The 16,948-nt window shown below is 40.7% G+C and overlaps 1 protein-coding gene across 1 annotated transcript in view; it reads right to left on the reverse strand.

The window, feature by feature from the left end:
- The window catches only part of CNTN6 (contactin 6), a 136,790-nt gene that overhangs the window by 41,235 nt on the left and 78,607 nt on the right, over positions 1 to 16,948 (reverse strand). Inside the window, 3 exon segments of the mRNA XM_044451876.1 lie at positions 1,236 to 1,363; positions 13,829 to 13,979; positions 14,282 to 14,411. Coding sequence (XP_044307811.1) covers positions 1,236 to 1,363; positions 13,829 to 13,979; positions 14,282 to 14,411 — 409 coding nt within the window.

The raw sequence follows: 16,948 nt of genomic DNA on the forward strand, positions 1-16,948 counted from the left end.
TTTCCTGGGAAATAAATAATGATGGCTATTAAAACATGGGGCTGGGGTGAAGGTAAATCTAGAACTACTGATGGATTGCAGTTGATTGGAAAGCATTTTTACCTTCTAATTTTCTAACAATGCTTTCTAACAGTGCTTTCAATTTATTTCTGACTTAGAGCAACCCTATGAATTAATGCCCTCCAAAATGTGTGGTCACTGGCTGCTCAGCTCTTTAACAACAGTAGCAACAAAATAATGTCTTGTCCTAATTTAGACTACTGCAATTAAGAAAGCGAGGGTCAACCAGGGTGCATTTCTGTATTCAAGGAATGAAAGCACCATTCAGTTCTGGAACTCAAAAAAATTCTTAGAATTCTTTAATTCTAGGTTATATCTTTTGCACTAGGCTCTGGTAGATGGATTTTGGATTTCTAGTAAAAAGGAAAAAAGCCCCCTCCCCCAAAACCCCCTGAATGGCTCCTTCTTTCCTATTTTCTCTGTCAATGGGCCTTGTCAGTTACTGATAGTGGATCAAACCCACTGCTGCAGCTGGTTCACTGAGAAATTCAATTTCTTACTAGATCATCTTCCTTTAGCATTGTCAAATCCCATGTTTAGAAGTACCCTAATAGAAAATGAGCAGATCGGACATATTCCTCCACCCTAACCATGTAATAAGTTTGCTAGGGACCGACCTCAGTGGGCTCAGTGGAAGAACACATGGACCAGGTCTGGCTGAGAACCCAGAACTCTGCTGCTAGTGAGGACTCAGTAGACAGCAATGGTTTAAAACTGCCCAGCAAGTTCAGTTTCTTGGGCAGAACAGAAATGATATTAATCTTTGTACTTATCATCATCATCATCAAAAGCAGATAAAATAGTAGGCCCAGAATGCAGCCCTCAGCCAAATCTCCCTAATATGCAGTTGCTAGGAATGACATTCAGAAGGCCCCGGGGCAAGACACCTTCTCATTCCCACTGTCCCCAGCTGTTCTTGCTCATCTTCTTTCTCAGACTGGCGCCTGAGAACTGAGTTCACATTTGTTGTCAGCATCACCATCTAAGAATGATATCAAAGCCCAGGCACCCTCTGGTTTGCCAAGGGCACTCAGCAGCCCTGCTCCAGAATGAAGTTTTGGTTCAAACCATGCCTCAGATAGTACTATTATATTCTCTGACATCTCAGCATGGCTAATCAAATATGAACGTGCATTTCCAATGAGCATAAAGCACAAATGAAGACAATAAAGTACCTTTCACAATCAGGTGCCCTGTATTCCTCGCAACTCCAAATTGATTCATTGCTATGCAGGTGTATACACCTGCATCGGATTTGGTAGCATTATATATCATCAGGCTGCCATCCTCTAGGATGTTCATTCTGAAAGGAAAACATAATAATAAAAAAACAAGAACCTGTTATTATTTGGAACACTAAGAGCAGTTGCAGTGACATGTTATAGTCTCTTGATTATAACAAACTGGGCACATTCACAACAGCTGAATGTTAATCTCACTGTACCATCAGTTACTGTATTCAGCACAGGTTAGACCTACCAGCATCCACCAATAATCCATGCACCTCCCTAGTCTGCATTCTTCTCTGGTCCATATCACCTACTTTGGAGGAAGTAATAAATCCAAAGCTGGAGGTGCAGTTGCACTCAGTTCCTTCACAGGGTGAAAGATGTTCTTGATCCCAGATGGTGAGCTGTTTCCACTATGAAGTATGAGGCCCATGCAATTTTCAACAGTGCTATTAAAGGATATTAGTCATCCAGGTAGCTTTTTGCAATCTCACCAGTCAGATAATGAAGGAGGCACCAAATGATTTCAGGAAGTTTGGTGCATAATCAGAAATAACTTTCTGAGTTCTTAGACGGAGTGGGAAATCCTTTGTAGGAACACTCCTGTGCTTCAGTCTGAGCCCATGACTATACCACTACACAATGCATGTCTCAGACAGCTTAGCTGACAAATCTTCACCTCAAAATTCACCCGGCCACACACACACTCCAGTTCTAAAATGGCTGAGGGTACACAGGCATGATAAAAAGAAATAATGCAGGGAACATTTTCCTGAAGAGAAAATAAATAAGAATTCTCCATTGTGTAGCTCTGCTGGGCCATCTGCAAAGTGCAAGAACAAACTATGACTTGAGTGGAGCCAGAGACACTGATTTGGAGGTAATTATCACAGGCTGTGTTCAACCAACTGTTAAGCACAAGAGAATTCTCACACCTGTGCTTAGTGTTTGAGGTGATCAGGTGTCAGTACAAAAAAAGCAAACTCCCCAGGATTTGCTTAGCATGACAGCTTTTTTTTCTATTTGTTCCCACTGCTGAATCGGTAGATTGCTTTGGTACATCTGCTTTGTTGAATCTGCCTGGACTCAACTTTAAAATCTATATTGTCATCACTTGAGATGCAACCACATAGCAAAAAATTGTTGAAGTGGGGAGATGATGCTCCAGTGAATATAAGATATATTTTCCATATCATATTAGCAATTTGCTAACCTTACACATGTTTTACTTTCTCTGCCTTCAATGGAGAGCATCCTCTAAAGTGACTGGGTAAATATTCATCAACTCACACACAGTTGAGCTAAGCATGCTAGCTTTCTTTACTTTCTTGCGAGAGGGCACATTGCCAATTAAGAATCAGAGCACTCTGGCCTTCTCATCCATTGCTGGTAGGCTGCATTGGGCAGAGATGGCTCCAGGTTTCAGGGAACCCTGGGAGAATTGGTTTTGGTTTCTCTTCTGGCACCTGGTGGCACCAGTCCCCTCCTCCCAGTAGCAGCAAGCTCATTTTCAAGTGGCAGGGGCAAGTTCAGCCATGTGAGCCCTATGCTTGTGTCAGGAAGCCTCGATGACCACGGTCACTGGTAGCGGTGGTTTCTCATAGGACCCCGGAGAGGCAGGAGTAATAATTCTAGATTGCTGTGGACTTGCACTGGCCCAGGGCTTTGGCTTGGTGAGAAAGCAGTTGTGCAGAAAGAAGTGTCAGAAATAGAGTCTGGGTCTGCGTGAATGTGTCAGGATGGCAGAAACAGAATGGTTTAAGCTGACCAAAATTCTCCATACTGCAACTCAAGACAGTTTGGCTTACTACTGCTTTGTTTCCACTTGTTTTTCAGTTCACTCCATCAGGAAAAGTATGCCTATTTCTGTGCACATTTTTCAAAGTGTGCTCTTTTGTAAAGATATGTGTTTTTCAAAGTGCTTTTAAAATATTCTTATTAATGTGGTTACAATTTTGGCAATATGTAAAAACACACTCCTGTTTGCACTCAGGGTCATGAATGGGGCAAGTTCAGCTGCTTAGCAAATTGAAACAGCATTTTCATACATCCCTCACACGGTCATTCCTAAACATTGTATCCAGTGAGCAAAACCAGACAAGCCCCTGGTTTCCAAGGATAGGAATAGGACCAGTGTAAAGAATGGAATGATGGCCAGAAAGACACTGGTGGAAAGCTTGGAATAAGTTTGACCCACATGAAATCCTATTCCTTGAATGTGACACTGGTGAAGAAATAGGCCATCCTGACCCACAAAATGGTACTGAAGATAATCTGATAGCTAACTGATCAATCTGCAACAACTTTACAGGTTAAATCATTTGTATCTGTATTGATTTAGATACCATAATAAGGCAGACCTTGTTGATGTGCTGTTAATTCCTGCTTCTCCAGTTAAAAGAGACACTTTTCAGTTTGTATAGCTTGAAGAGGTAGAGAAGGTCCTTGGAGAGCTGGATCTTGTTATATGTGTGCTTGAATCTTGCTGTTCTCACTGTGATGGGGGATTGGCTGAATGGTTAAGATTAGTTGTGAATACTTCTCTGTATCTAAAAGAGGCAATGGGAAAAACCACCCCTCTTTGATTACCATCATATTGGGTAATTTTGCTCTAGTTTCCAAGTCATTCTTGGACAGGTTTACCACGTGGGGACACATCTGGTCCAGGAGTTCCTAAATGTGGTGGCACATCTACAAACATTTTGATCTAGTTTCAGGTATGCTCATGGGAAAGAGGTTGCTTTGCTTGCCTTGGTCATTTTGTATTGCCTTGGCCAACTGGAGTGTGTCCCTGTTAGTTCTCCATGGCTTTCAATACCATGGAATGTAGTATTCTTCTGGACCTTCTGGCTGGGATTGATCTCAGAGGAACTGCTTTATTGTGGTTCTGTTCCTTCTTGGAGAGTCAGATTATATTTTTAGGGAAAGCCTCACTGGGTCACCTCAATCAGTTCTTATCAAATCCTATTTGGGACTACAAATTCGACACAGAAATCCAATAATTCTGATTTTACAGAAGTTGCATTTATAGAAAAATGTATTGCTCAGAAACTCTAGATTTTAAAGCAATTCTACTTTTCATAGATTTCTAATATAAAATCATTTTGCAACATTATGTGGGAGAAGTTCAATGTTCAAGTCAAAGGTGCAAGATTTCATTATCAAGATATTCCACAGACCATTCTATGAAGTTTAATAAAGTTGAAACGTCACCTTAATGGAATTTTCCCCTTAATTTATGAAGTCAGTTCCACTTAGAGATTACTGATGTTGGTTTATTTCCTGAACTTTATGTTTGATTTGCCTTTAACTACACTCAAGTCTGCAGAACAAGGTTTCTCTGAATCAGCATGGATATTTTTGTGGACCATGAAGACTCATGTTATGCCCAGCCTGCAGTTGAACAGTCATGCTGGAAGCTTCCTGCTGAAGGGTCACTCATGCAGTTATATTGTAATGCAAGAGGCTCAGTTAAAGCTGAGGCACTCTTTGCTTTTGAAAGACACCTTTAATGAAACGACCTCTGTGAGAAAGAAAGAAGTCCTAAAGTCCTCCAGAATTCATTGCCCCCATGGAGGAATGTGAGGAAGGGGAAGCTTTGCACCCACCCTGGAGAAGGTAGGAAGCAAAGCGCTTATGTGGATGTCTGCCATGCCTGCATGTTGACTGGAAGTGAATGAGCATCCAGGTCCACCTCCCATGGATCTCCTGATTCTATACCCACCTAACCATCCATCAACCTACCCACTTTGACATCAACTCTTGCTAGTGCCAGCAGGCATGTTTCAAAATGTAACATGTGCCCTGCTGTGGTGCCAACCGCTCTTGCCTTTTCCTCTGTTGTCTAAATTCATACACATATCCTAGAACCCTAGAAAGTAGGCATGCGGTGGCAGATTAAAGGTATGGGATGCATGTGGACACGCTTACACAGCTTGAGATGGACCGAGACTGACAGTCCTGACATAAGTCTAATTACCTTGGTGAAAACCCCATTGAATGTCGTGGAACTTCCCCCCAAGTAGATACGTGTAGCGCTGCACCACTTTTGAAAGGATTCATGCAACTGTTACAGGCCACAGAATTGGGTCAAGTGAATAAACTGAGCCCAATGACAGGTTTGGTTTCCCTTCAGTACTGCCATGGAAATGGATCTTAATTCCTGTAATTTGTATATGTCATTCTGTCTACTTTTATGCATGATCTTTATAAATATGTGGATAAATAAATAAATAAATCTGTAAGCTAACACTACCACAATAAGAGAAAGCTATGTTTATGAAAGGGTCTTCTATCAGCAAGTAGGTATTAATGAGCTTTGAAAGAAACTTGGCACAATTTTACTACAAATGTAATGCATACTATTAAAACTGAGGTTAATTTGGATGAAAACAAAGTTCCATATTCTTGTTGAGTGGGCTTATTTAAGACATTTAAGTAAATAATTTTATTAGCAGTAATAAACTCGAGAGAAAAACATTGCTTTCTGCTAATTAAAAAGGCAATTATATTACCTTTGTTATTTTCTTAACGCACCTTGGGGTATCTAAACTAACAACACATGTATTTATCACTAGGAAACATTATGTAGATAAGCAGTCTCTATTTTATTTTTCTTTGTGATGTGTGTGTGTGTGTGTGTGTGTGAGAGAGAGAGAGATTAGAAGAGAGAGAAAATGGACCAGAAAGGGAGAGACAGAAATCGCTCCTGTGCCCTCTCAAAACTTGTGATGGACTGTTGAGAGACCTTCTAGAACATATTTTTAGGGGATGCCAAGGTAGTGAATGGAGAAGAATGATGACAGGAGTTGCAGTCCAACACTCCCTCTTCCTGCCCTGTTGTACTTCCTTAAGATCAAAATCTCAGTTCCCTTGTACATTTCATTGTATATGGCCTAAAATAAAATAAAATAACCTGATATCTGATTATCTGGGACAATCTCAGATGGCTATGGTGTCATTCTTCCATGTAATCCAACAGCTGATTTATTTTCATTGCCTAAACTGGAATTGGTGAATTAAAATACAGTTTCTTATGAGCTTAAATTGAAGCATGATAAAAAGCTTAAAGTACTTAATGCAGTAATTAAGAGGTTTACAGATCGTTTAAAGGGATTTTTCTGACCTTTTGCTGAGGGTGAATTACTTCTAATTCAACTTCATTTTCAGTTAATGTTGTACAGTATACACATCACAAGGCAGGGGGAATATCAAAAGACATACTTGCTGGATATAGAACATTATATTTTTTATAAAGAAAAAGTAGCAGCATATAAAAAAGTGTAGGTAGTGCATGTGAGAAATCCAGGGAACTGGGAAGTTATGAACACCAAAACCTGATGCCCCCAAACTCTTGTCCCTCGGGAAGAACAGAACAGCAGGGTGGCCCGAACATTAGTCAGAGTTGGAAAAAGCTGTGGCTGGATTTTTTTTTCTTTCCCTTCTAGAAAGAACAGCTAAAAGCACAGTTCGTTTGAACAGCTAAAGCACTGTTTGTCTGAAAATATGAGCTACTGAGTGTTGCTTTCCTCTCCCCTTCTCACTCCCATCCCTTTTGCCTTTCTGTCATCTTCTTTGGATAGGAACCTTGGAACAGGGACTTTCTCAACAGTAATCTTTGGAAGCCACTTTGGAAGCCTTTTGTGGCTAAAGCACGGTGTAAATATCAATGCATAAACAGCAAAAACAGGTATTGCAATATCTTCCATCCCTATATCGTGTATCAGCCAAGTTGCTTCAGTTCTAGAGGATCCTCTCATGCATTGGTCACCTCTGTGCACAGGGCCAGGCAACCTACCCAAAACGGGGGGTGGACCTGATGCCCCTAATTGCAAGATTACAGGATGCAATGAGCAATCAGGGCTATGCAAGGGAAGATAGGGCTCTGTTGAGTCTGACAAAGATTTTCTTGCAGGCAGGGAAGCATCCAGCTCATGCTTTTCTCGTTTTTGTGGTATATGGAAGCTAAAGTATTATTTCCCTTTATTAATTTAGATGCACATGGTTTCTTGTCAACTGGTGATGCCTTATACGTCATTTGAGTGAGATCTGTGTTGAACGTTCCTGAGTTCCTGATGGACTTCGCGCAGAACACAGTCGGAGAAAGTTGAAGGCCACTCATTAAAATCGTTTCACATGTTCTCAGTGGTGCCACACAGTTTCAAACAGAAAGAAAAAAAATCCAACAAAGGGCATCTGCAAAAGTTTTAATTAAGTGAGGCCAAAAAACTGTCATTCTCAACTGAGAAGTGACAAGACAACAAAGGAAGCCATGAGAACTAAAACTGATAGGGAAGAGATAAGTGAAAACTTCATCTTGCTTATTACCTGAAAGAAATCATTTTTCACACTCTCCTTTGACCCTTTCCTATCAGAGTTTCTCTGCTAGTGTTCTTTACCCTCTTCTCTCATTTTCTTAGGAAACAAAAGTTCAGTGATAAGGAAATGAATTATGTGGAGCTTCTAAAAGGGATGCTGACCCATCTCAGCAGTCTTCTAAAATATCAAACAGAAAAAGCAAACAGAAAGGGGAGATGTGCAACTTTTCAGATACTGTCTTGGATTCCTTTACACCTCCCTGGATGATGGGAAAAGTTGAATCCAAAGGTCTCTTCCATGATGAAATGACCTTTTCCAAGAGGTAATCAGCAACCAAAGTCCAGAGAAAGCTTTCGCAAATGATAGTGGAAGGGGAGACAATTTGGGCCATCTCCTCTACTGTCTGCAGCTCCCATGCTACTTTTAGGGCCCTTCTGGGGTATCAGCCAATCTGCCAGAAGAGCTTGTAAAAGAATACATGGCCTGGGAAGTTGAGGCCCCAGAAGGAACACTCACAGAACTCTGCAGCTTAGTCAACCTGCTTGAAGATACATATCTATTTCCTTGCAAATGCAAGACGTGCCCATTAGTACAACACTCCATGATGATATATGATCAGGGATCAAATGTGCCTATGAAGATTAATAATAAACATACAGCCAAGGGAATAGTTAAAATCATGAACAGATGTGTGTATAATCATAGGGAACATCATACGACATTAAATACTCATACAGGAATTTACATATAAATTCCAATTTAAATACTAAGTTTAGAGTTGCTTCTCAATTTCAGTCAATACTAAATTTTTTAAGGCAAATTTAGGAATCCCAGCTCAGGGGGGGGACAGAGGCAGGGAATTTCAAGAAAAGAAAAGGAATTTTGTATTTTGCACAGTGCTGGGATTTTAAAGTCACACTTTTGAAAAGTGAAAATGCAACTTTGTGCCCCAGTGAGGTTGTCCTTTAGTACAACATGGTGTGAATATGGTTTTAGCTACAAAAGGGCAATAAGAAAAAGTCATCTAAAAGTCAGTTCTGCTGACTGGCCTGAAATTTTGCATGCATTTTCATATCTTAATAGATGATACAATATGGGATGACTGGAAGCATGAAGGGAAATCTATGTCTTTGATTTCTGTCACTTTCCCCATTAGCCAAAAATGGAGCTGAAGTGATTAATTAAACTTAGCGGCTGAGGAATCAATCCCATTGGTACACTAAGTAATACAGGTATGTCCTCAAGAGGAGAGATCAATTTGCATTTATGTTGTTTTTATGGTAAAGCTGCCTCAGATAGCTTGCATTGTCTTGATTCCAGTGCCAAAGCCCGCAGAGGTAATTAAAAAAAACTGTAAATGCAAATGTTCTGCTTGAAGAGATCCCACTGAAAGCCACATTCCCTCAAAGATAATCTGATGGAGGCCAATACTGGTGGTGAATAAGGATAATACTAGTAGTAGGGACAGCAAGAACTAAAAGTAGGTAGGTCACCCCATTTCCTCTCACATTCTTCTTTCCTATCCAGCTGGCTGACAGAGAAAGGACAGATTGCTTTCACCAGAGGCCTGAACTCATTGCATTAAGAAGGCTTTAGAAACTAGGCAAAGGGCAGCATGAAATTATGCCAAGGGCCACCCCGGGTTAAAACGTGGCATTGGCGCTATTAAAAATGGGAGGGAGACAGAATAAATTCCTCTAACAGAAATTAGCTTAGCATTTCACTCATCATCAGAATTTTTGGATTTGAACACTAAAGGAATATTTCAGCAACAATACCTAAATGTGGTGCTTCAAAACAGAAAGAGTTAAAGCAACACGGATTTCAAGACTCTGATTATGAATAGATTTTTAAAGGATCAATATGGACATGCTTAAATCCTAATTTACAGTCATGTACCTTTTCTTATTCTATCTAGTAAAACAGGAAACATAAGGAAATAGGCTGATGTGGAACAGGCTGGAAGAAGCCAATGAATAGGAACGTGGAAATATGCGTTGCTTTCCACCAGTTCTGTAGCATTTTCTGTTTTTATATGTCTACTTAAAGACAGACTTGGCCTTCCTCTTATTTTATATTCAATGTTATAATTAAGAACATGACTTACTCTGTAGGAATATTAAATCTTTCAACCTGAGGTCTTGCCTGGTAACACTGAAAAGCATAAACAGTGAAAACAAGGATTGTGTTACACTTTGCATGTCATTATATACAGTGTTGGAAATGCAGAGGCATTATAAGCTTCCCACATGAGTTCTGCATTGACTCTGTTGCTTGAATTTTTGCCCTATGAGTAACCTATAGCTGCATTCATTGGTTAGTATGCACAGCAGTTTACATTGCTATATACTCTCTTATCTGTTTTGTGATGCAAAAACTCACCAAGGAAAGTTTGTTAATAAAGCATGCTTGTCAACAGAATAACATAAAGTGCAGAGCCCCATCAAAACCTCCATTTAAAATTAGAGCATCCAGCCCCTACTTGATCTTCAGTTATATCAAACATAGATCTTATTCTAAATAAAATGGACTTCGAAGGGACAGAGATATGAGAAGGGTTTAAACCCTTAGCTGTTTTTATCCAATACGCTTGCGATGCCCTGAGAAGTTAGTTGCAACTGTTTAAAATGTAAGGAGTCATTCAGATATACAAAAGCTTTCTCATTAAAAAGTCAATCTTTTCAAAAGCCAAAATTCAAACTATGACTTTCAATGTATCATTATCATCACCATCATTATCATCACAACAACAACAAGGTTTCTACTAAGGACCCTAATAAAATGTTTCAAAAACTTAATAAATCCTCCTAGGTTAATATGCATAATTTGATAATATGCATTTGAAGTTCCTTCGGTATTCTGTTAGGAATCAGTAGATAATCTTTACTAATGATGTGACACAGCACATTTAAAATGTATTTACTTCCTAAGTCTTGTAAAAAACATAAGAGATTCTGTGTTTCTCATTTTTTGACCACAAACTGATGTATGCAACCTTTCTTTCCATCCTGCTCTGAATTCCTGTGTGGACTGACTACTGATTTGTTCCTGTTTATGTGCAGTGGCTACACAATTCAGAATTCAACTATTTTTCAAGGCAGCAGAAACAACAACAACACTGCAATTAAATCCTGCCTTTTCCCCTTGTGTGGAACCCAGAGCAGCTTACATAGTTCCATTTATCCTCAGAACAACAACCCTCTGAAGTAGGTTAGGCTGAGAGCGAGCGATCATCCCAAAGCCACCTGGTGAGCTTCATGGCCATGTAGGGACCAGAACCTGGATCTCCCAAGACCCAGTCCAGCAACACAACCAGGCCACACTGGCTCTCACTGACTAAGGGAATGATGGACCTTGTAGTGCATTTTGTTTCTGTCTAAACATGTATCATATTGTGTTCTTGCTCTCTTGACTAATTTTGCAGTACAAAATAACATCTCTTTGATAAACTTTGCATTACATGGTCTCTAGGATGGTTGTAAATTTTGAACAAATGGTCCCTTACTGAGTAGTTATACATTTTAGAAATGTAAAATATAAATGTCATATGTACTTTTGAAATACTGAATGCTGTAATACAGGGTATTACAAGATAAAATTAGGTATCCTGGATTGTATGAGAATCTCATTTTGATTATATCTTTTTGAAGGAAATTTGCCTCACTTTCAACTCCAAATGGAAACAGAAAGATATTTTGTGCAACACTTGCACAATCCTGAATTTATAATGCTGATTTTAAAAAATCACAGTTGAGAAAAATGTACACTCTAAAAGGTGCATTCTGGAAAAATATATATTATCACACTTTAGTCAATGAAGGGAAAGTATGGATTGGTTGCATACTTCCAAAACTTTTTTTTAAATGCCAGAATGTTTACTTTTCCTGCTCAAACAAAAAAGCAACATCTCATCAACTGGGAATGTAAAGGAGGCTCATTGAGCTTTGCATGGAACTCGGACAACCTCAACCCCTTAATTCATAGTTAAGTTGGTAGAACTTGAGGACATCAAGTGTGTCTCTCCTGCCCCTTTCATTATGGACCCAAAGAGAGCATCAAAAGACAATCCAATACAAAACACACCAACAGAACAATCCTATGGTCCCTGGGAGATTCCCTGAAACCTTGGCTGTAGGCAGAGATATGACCTTGGAGGAGCAGAATCTGAGTGAAGATTGCCTTCAGCCCACCTAGACTCCACAGAAACCTCTTCATCCAGGGAGAGAGGAAAGTGTGTGTGCTGCTGGGTAGGGAGAAGAGGGCAGGGGCCATGGGGCCTCTGTGGCCACATTCCTCATCCGCTGCCAGGCAAGCTGAGAAGACTGTTGAGCCCTCTGTGCTCTTCGGGTGGGCATGGCTGCTGTTCCTTTCACTCTGCTGGACACTTGCCAGCAGGTCATGGTATTCTGAATCCTCTGACCATGGATTGTTCTACATCCATTATGGTCAAGGTGGCCATGAGACCACTGTGTAAAGTATCTAGGAAAACAACTGAATGAAGCATCAGAAAAAGTACTGGGGGAAAGCAGCCAAACTACACTAGGCCATAATCTGGGGACTCCTTCATGTGCCCCAAATCATCATGGCTGTTACCATTCATGGGCAGCAATTCATGATGTGCATTTGGAGAGCTCTGCAATGTCCCTGCAAAACACTGACAAGTAATTTCACAATCAGGCCTTCAGTCTGAGGTAATGTTGTCCAGCCTGGCGCTGCCACATGTTTTGGACTACAGCTCCCAGGATTCCTGGCCATGCTGGTTGGGGATGGTATATGCTGCAGTCTGGAGGGCACCAGGCTGGAAAGGCTGGTTGATGTATGAAAATAATGCACATAAACAGCTCTTCACATGCTAAGAACTACCACGTAAGTGTAGCACTATTGCTACCTGCTAAGAACCCCAATGGCCTGCTCATGGTGGTCACAATCTATTGTTCATACCTTCTTATCTTGAAAAATATTTGGTTCACAAAACCCTGGTAAAATTCCATAGGAATACAGCTTCAGAGTAGGCAGCTTTCCAAAAAGGATGCAGTATCCATAGCACTGCACAGCTGCTTCTGTGAGACCAAAAGGACATAATTTTTTTTTTTCCTTCAACAACACTCCACTGTGCCACGTGGCACTGATTTTGAAAAGCATGTTGTGATAGGGCATGGGGATTAGCTGTTCAAAGAAAAAGAATGAAAAACAACTATACCCATGGATTAAATGGATTAAATAAACTCCTTGTATTACCATAACTAGCTCTTTAGATCCTGCCACGATCTTTTTATTTGTTACATTTATATCCTGCCCTTTTCACTTCAAGCAACTCAAAACAGCTTACATCCTCTTCCTCCTCCTCCTCCTCCTAATTTTATCTCCACAACATACTGTGTGGCAGGAGAGGCTGAGTGACTGGCCCACAGTCCCCTGGTGAGCCTTGTGGCTGAGTGGGGACTAGAACCTGGATCGCCCAGGTCCCCAGTGCAGCAGTCCAACCTCTACACCACACTGGCTCAATTTGATTTGACTTGATTTGAATGAGAAACATTGTTCTGGTGCTTCTGAATTACATATTGTAACATGATGGCTGTACTGGAAGAATGGCAAGAAGCTTGTTAAGATTCAACAGGTAATGCAGTGAACGTACCCAGTGTCAAACAGCTGACAGTTTCTTGGAGCCATGCCAGGCCCTTTTGGCCTCCAGCATCTCAGGAAGAACACCAGAGATGATTGCCTTGCAGCTGCTTTTCCTGACTATATTCCTGAGTTAAAAGCTGTGAGAACTGAAACGGTTTGCTTTTGGGAAGCAGCTCGGTCCCTCGCCTCTGTCTCCCAGGAAGGGGCACAGGGTTAGGCCTGTGTGTAATGAGAGCTTCTGAAACAGAGGGAGAATATCCTTATACAATCCATGGCAAGAGGCATCGTCTTTGTTCTTAGCCTGGAGAGAGGAATTGACACATTGTTCACCCAGGCAACTTTGCAGGCCGACTAAGCATCCCCTAGCCTATTCAAGAAACCCATGTGGTCACTGAGAAGGGGACGGTAAATGTTCTTTTGCTTCTTTAAATCCTGCATCCATATTTCATCTCCGTATCCAATAAAGCATGTATCCTCTTTGACACAGGTGGTGTCATTTCTTCCTAAGCATCCTCAAATTTAAAGTGGGTGCCTTGGCTGGACCAGGCCCTGAGGGATTGATACATACATAAACAAGATAAGGTTTAGAGATATACCTTTTGCTTTGCTGTACAGTCTCAGAGCGCTTTTTCCAGCTAATAACTGCCTTGGGAGAAGCCTCTGGTTTACATTCAATTGTGACTTCACCTCCCACGTGGACGACTGATGTTTTTTTCATAGGATGTTTTGAAAAACTAGGAGCTGAGGCTAGAAATAAGTAAAATAGAAGAGCTGAAACTTGAAATATGTGCTTTAGCTTTCCTGAGAAAAATGAGTTGGGCTGCAATCCTATAGACACTTACCTGGGGGCAAGTCTCCCTTTGCCCAGGATGTAATAGAGCTGACTTTTTAGGAGTCACATATATGGGACAGCTCTCTGTGTTACCTTTCTTTACATTTGGAATGCCCCTGGCCCTTTCCCCTAAACTTGCCTATAAATAAGAAATAGTATTTATTCATTCCAGAGTTCTCATTTTCAGCAAATTCATTTCAAGGCATCATTAACTCACCTATTACTCTTAACTCTGCATTGGAATAGATGGACTCATATTTGTTTTCTGCAACACACTGATAGAGGCCAGAGTCTGAAATGTTCAGCATAGTTATAGTAAGAGTCCCATTTTCAATCTGAATTCTTTCCTTAAGAAGCAAGAAGGAAACAAACATTAATATTACTCAAGGAGTCATACAATTTATTTATTTGATTGATTTGATTCATAGCCTGCTTCTAACAAGAAAAATGGCACCCAAGTCTAGAGTTTAAAACTGAAAGTTTGACTGAAAGGGAAAGGGTCTCTGTTAGAATTGGAGAGAATTCATATCTGCCAGCAGGTATGATGCCTACATCAAACTCAACCCCGCCCCCCCAAATCCCTCAGTGACCACACTCATCCGACTGCACCACATTTAAAAAAAATCAGTTTTACCCAAGTTCACTACCAGTGCCATTCAAGGGCACCAGACAGTATAGAGTCAGCGACCCTTGAAATATTCCTTCTAACTGGACATTTAAATTAGAAAGGACAGGAGTGAGTGAGTGGATATTTGTTTGTTTAATTGGTATGCCACCTGATAGCCAACACTCTCCAGGTAATTCACAACGATTTATAAAAAACACAAACCGCAAATACAATAAAAACAGGTTAGCATTCCAAGATGGATTATCTGTACGCTTTTGACAGCTCAAAGACTAATATTACAACATTGGAAGAACAAATGGCCACTTTTGATAATGCAATGGGTTTAAGCTTTCAGGTTTTTGAATAGGTGGGTTTTAGGTGTAATTTATGAATGGACAAATTCATGGTTTTCTGGCCTGGGATATCTGGGGTATCAATGTTAAAGTCTATGCATTAGTATCCCTAAGGAAAGAAATTATTTTGCTATGTGTAAAATATATAGGGCGACATAAATTCAGTCAATTTTCATGCAAGACGATTCTAACACTTTATTTTTCTTTTTCTTTTATTATAAAATTTCAATACAGGAAATGTAAAGCAGAATTTCCACAATTTCATTTGGTGACATAAAGGGGCTGGGTCTTTTCAGCCTTGAGGAGACTCAGAGGGGACCTGTTAGCAACATAAAGGGACATGAGAGGGTGCCACACAGAGGTGGGCCATGACCTTTTTCTTCCCCCTGCAGGGGAGGGCAGGGCATGTTCCAATGGAGCAAAGCTCAGGGAACCAAGATTTAGGGTGGATGCCAGGAAGTACTTCCTGACAGTTAGGGCCCTGAGGGTATAGAATGGGCTTCTATGGGAGAAGATTGAAGCCCCATCGGTGAGGGTCTTTAAGGATAGGCTGGACATGCACATGGTGGGCATGTCATGAGTGGAGCTGGCTGGAGCTGGTGGTCAGACTGGATGGCCCAGGAGACCGCTTCTGACTCACTCTGTTCCTCTATGTCTCTGTTTCTATAAATGCACCCTTTGCCAGTAAATCCCACTGAATGTTTCAGTGAAGAAGGCAGTTTTGTAGCTAAGGGCGCTTTCTGGACACATCACTATCTGTGGAAAGCTGGTGGAAATCTGGTGGCAGTAGACAAGACTGTATTTTGTAAGCTTGTATTCGCTATGGAAATGAAAACTGGTCTCAGTTATGTATGTCCCACACTGGTCTACTGTTTTGTGTTCCATGCAGGGCTATGCTTGAAGACAACTCAGAAATGTCACCTGATGCAGAACATGGCTGCTAGCACTGGACAGATCATATTGCACAGATCTTGTACCATCTGTACTTGTTGCCAGTACATTTCTGTGCCCAACCCAAAGTATCAGTGTTTAACTTTAAAATCATAAATGGTTTGCGGCCCAAGTTTGTGAAGGGCCACCTATGGCTGTTTGAACCTGCTCATAGGGCAGCCATAACATTGCTTGCAGGGCCAAAAGGTGCCACGTAATTACTCCTCTGTGTGTTGGATGTATGCAGGGGGTTCTGTATACAGTCCCAATCGGTTCCTTTCCACAGAAATGAAGGACAGCACAATTTCTGTGTGATCACCATGCTATACACATGATTCTTGCCTTTGGTGTATCCATGAAGAATAACATGCGCCTGTGTGCCCTTTTAATAATTTTAAGATGATGTAAATTGTACAAAATCTTTTTCAATTTCTGAACATCTTAGCAGCAGTAAGAGTGCCTCTTATTGAATTACAAAACAAAACAAAACAGTTTCTTCAGCACTCTAGTTTTCCTCAGAGGGTTCTCCTCCTAGTACTGACCCATTCCAACCTTGCTTAGCTTAAAAATTTGATGAGAACACAGCCCCAGGTTGTATGGCTGGTACACAGCAATCTAATTAACAGCATTCCATTACTTATCTGCTTTGTACTTCTATGGAGCTGACTACAAATATCTTCTGCATACTTAGTTCTACCTGCAGGCTGTTTGCTGTCCTCAAAATGAATTCTGGACACATTCTATCTCCCTCTTCTCCACATACACACACACATTCAGAGAGAGAGAAAGAGCCCTACAACATTACGGCACTTTAGCATAATAAATATTCACATAAGCGAAAATGATGGGCAAATGAATGTTTGAATGCTTGAGACGATGCTATACAGAGAAAGAAACTGTTCAGCCTCCCTGTAATGCTATCACTGACAATCCCCCAGTGAAAATGATGAGTAATAGGTTCAGAGGAAAACTTCATGCAATGCATAACTGTCTT

Source organism: Varanus komodoensis, unplaced genomic scaffold (assembly GCF_004798865.1).
Source record: "Varanus komodoensis strain SLA01 unplaced genomic scaffold, ASM479886v1 scaffold6_4, whole genome shotgun sequence".
Taxonomy (NCBI): domain Eukaryota; kingdom Metazoa; phylum Chordata; class Lepidosauria; order Squamata; family Varanidae; genus Varanus; species Varanus komodoensis.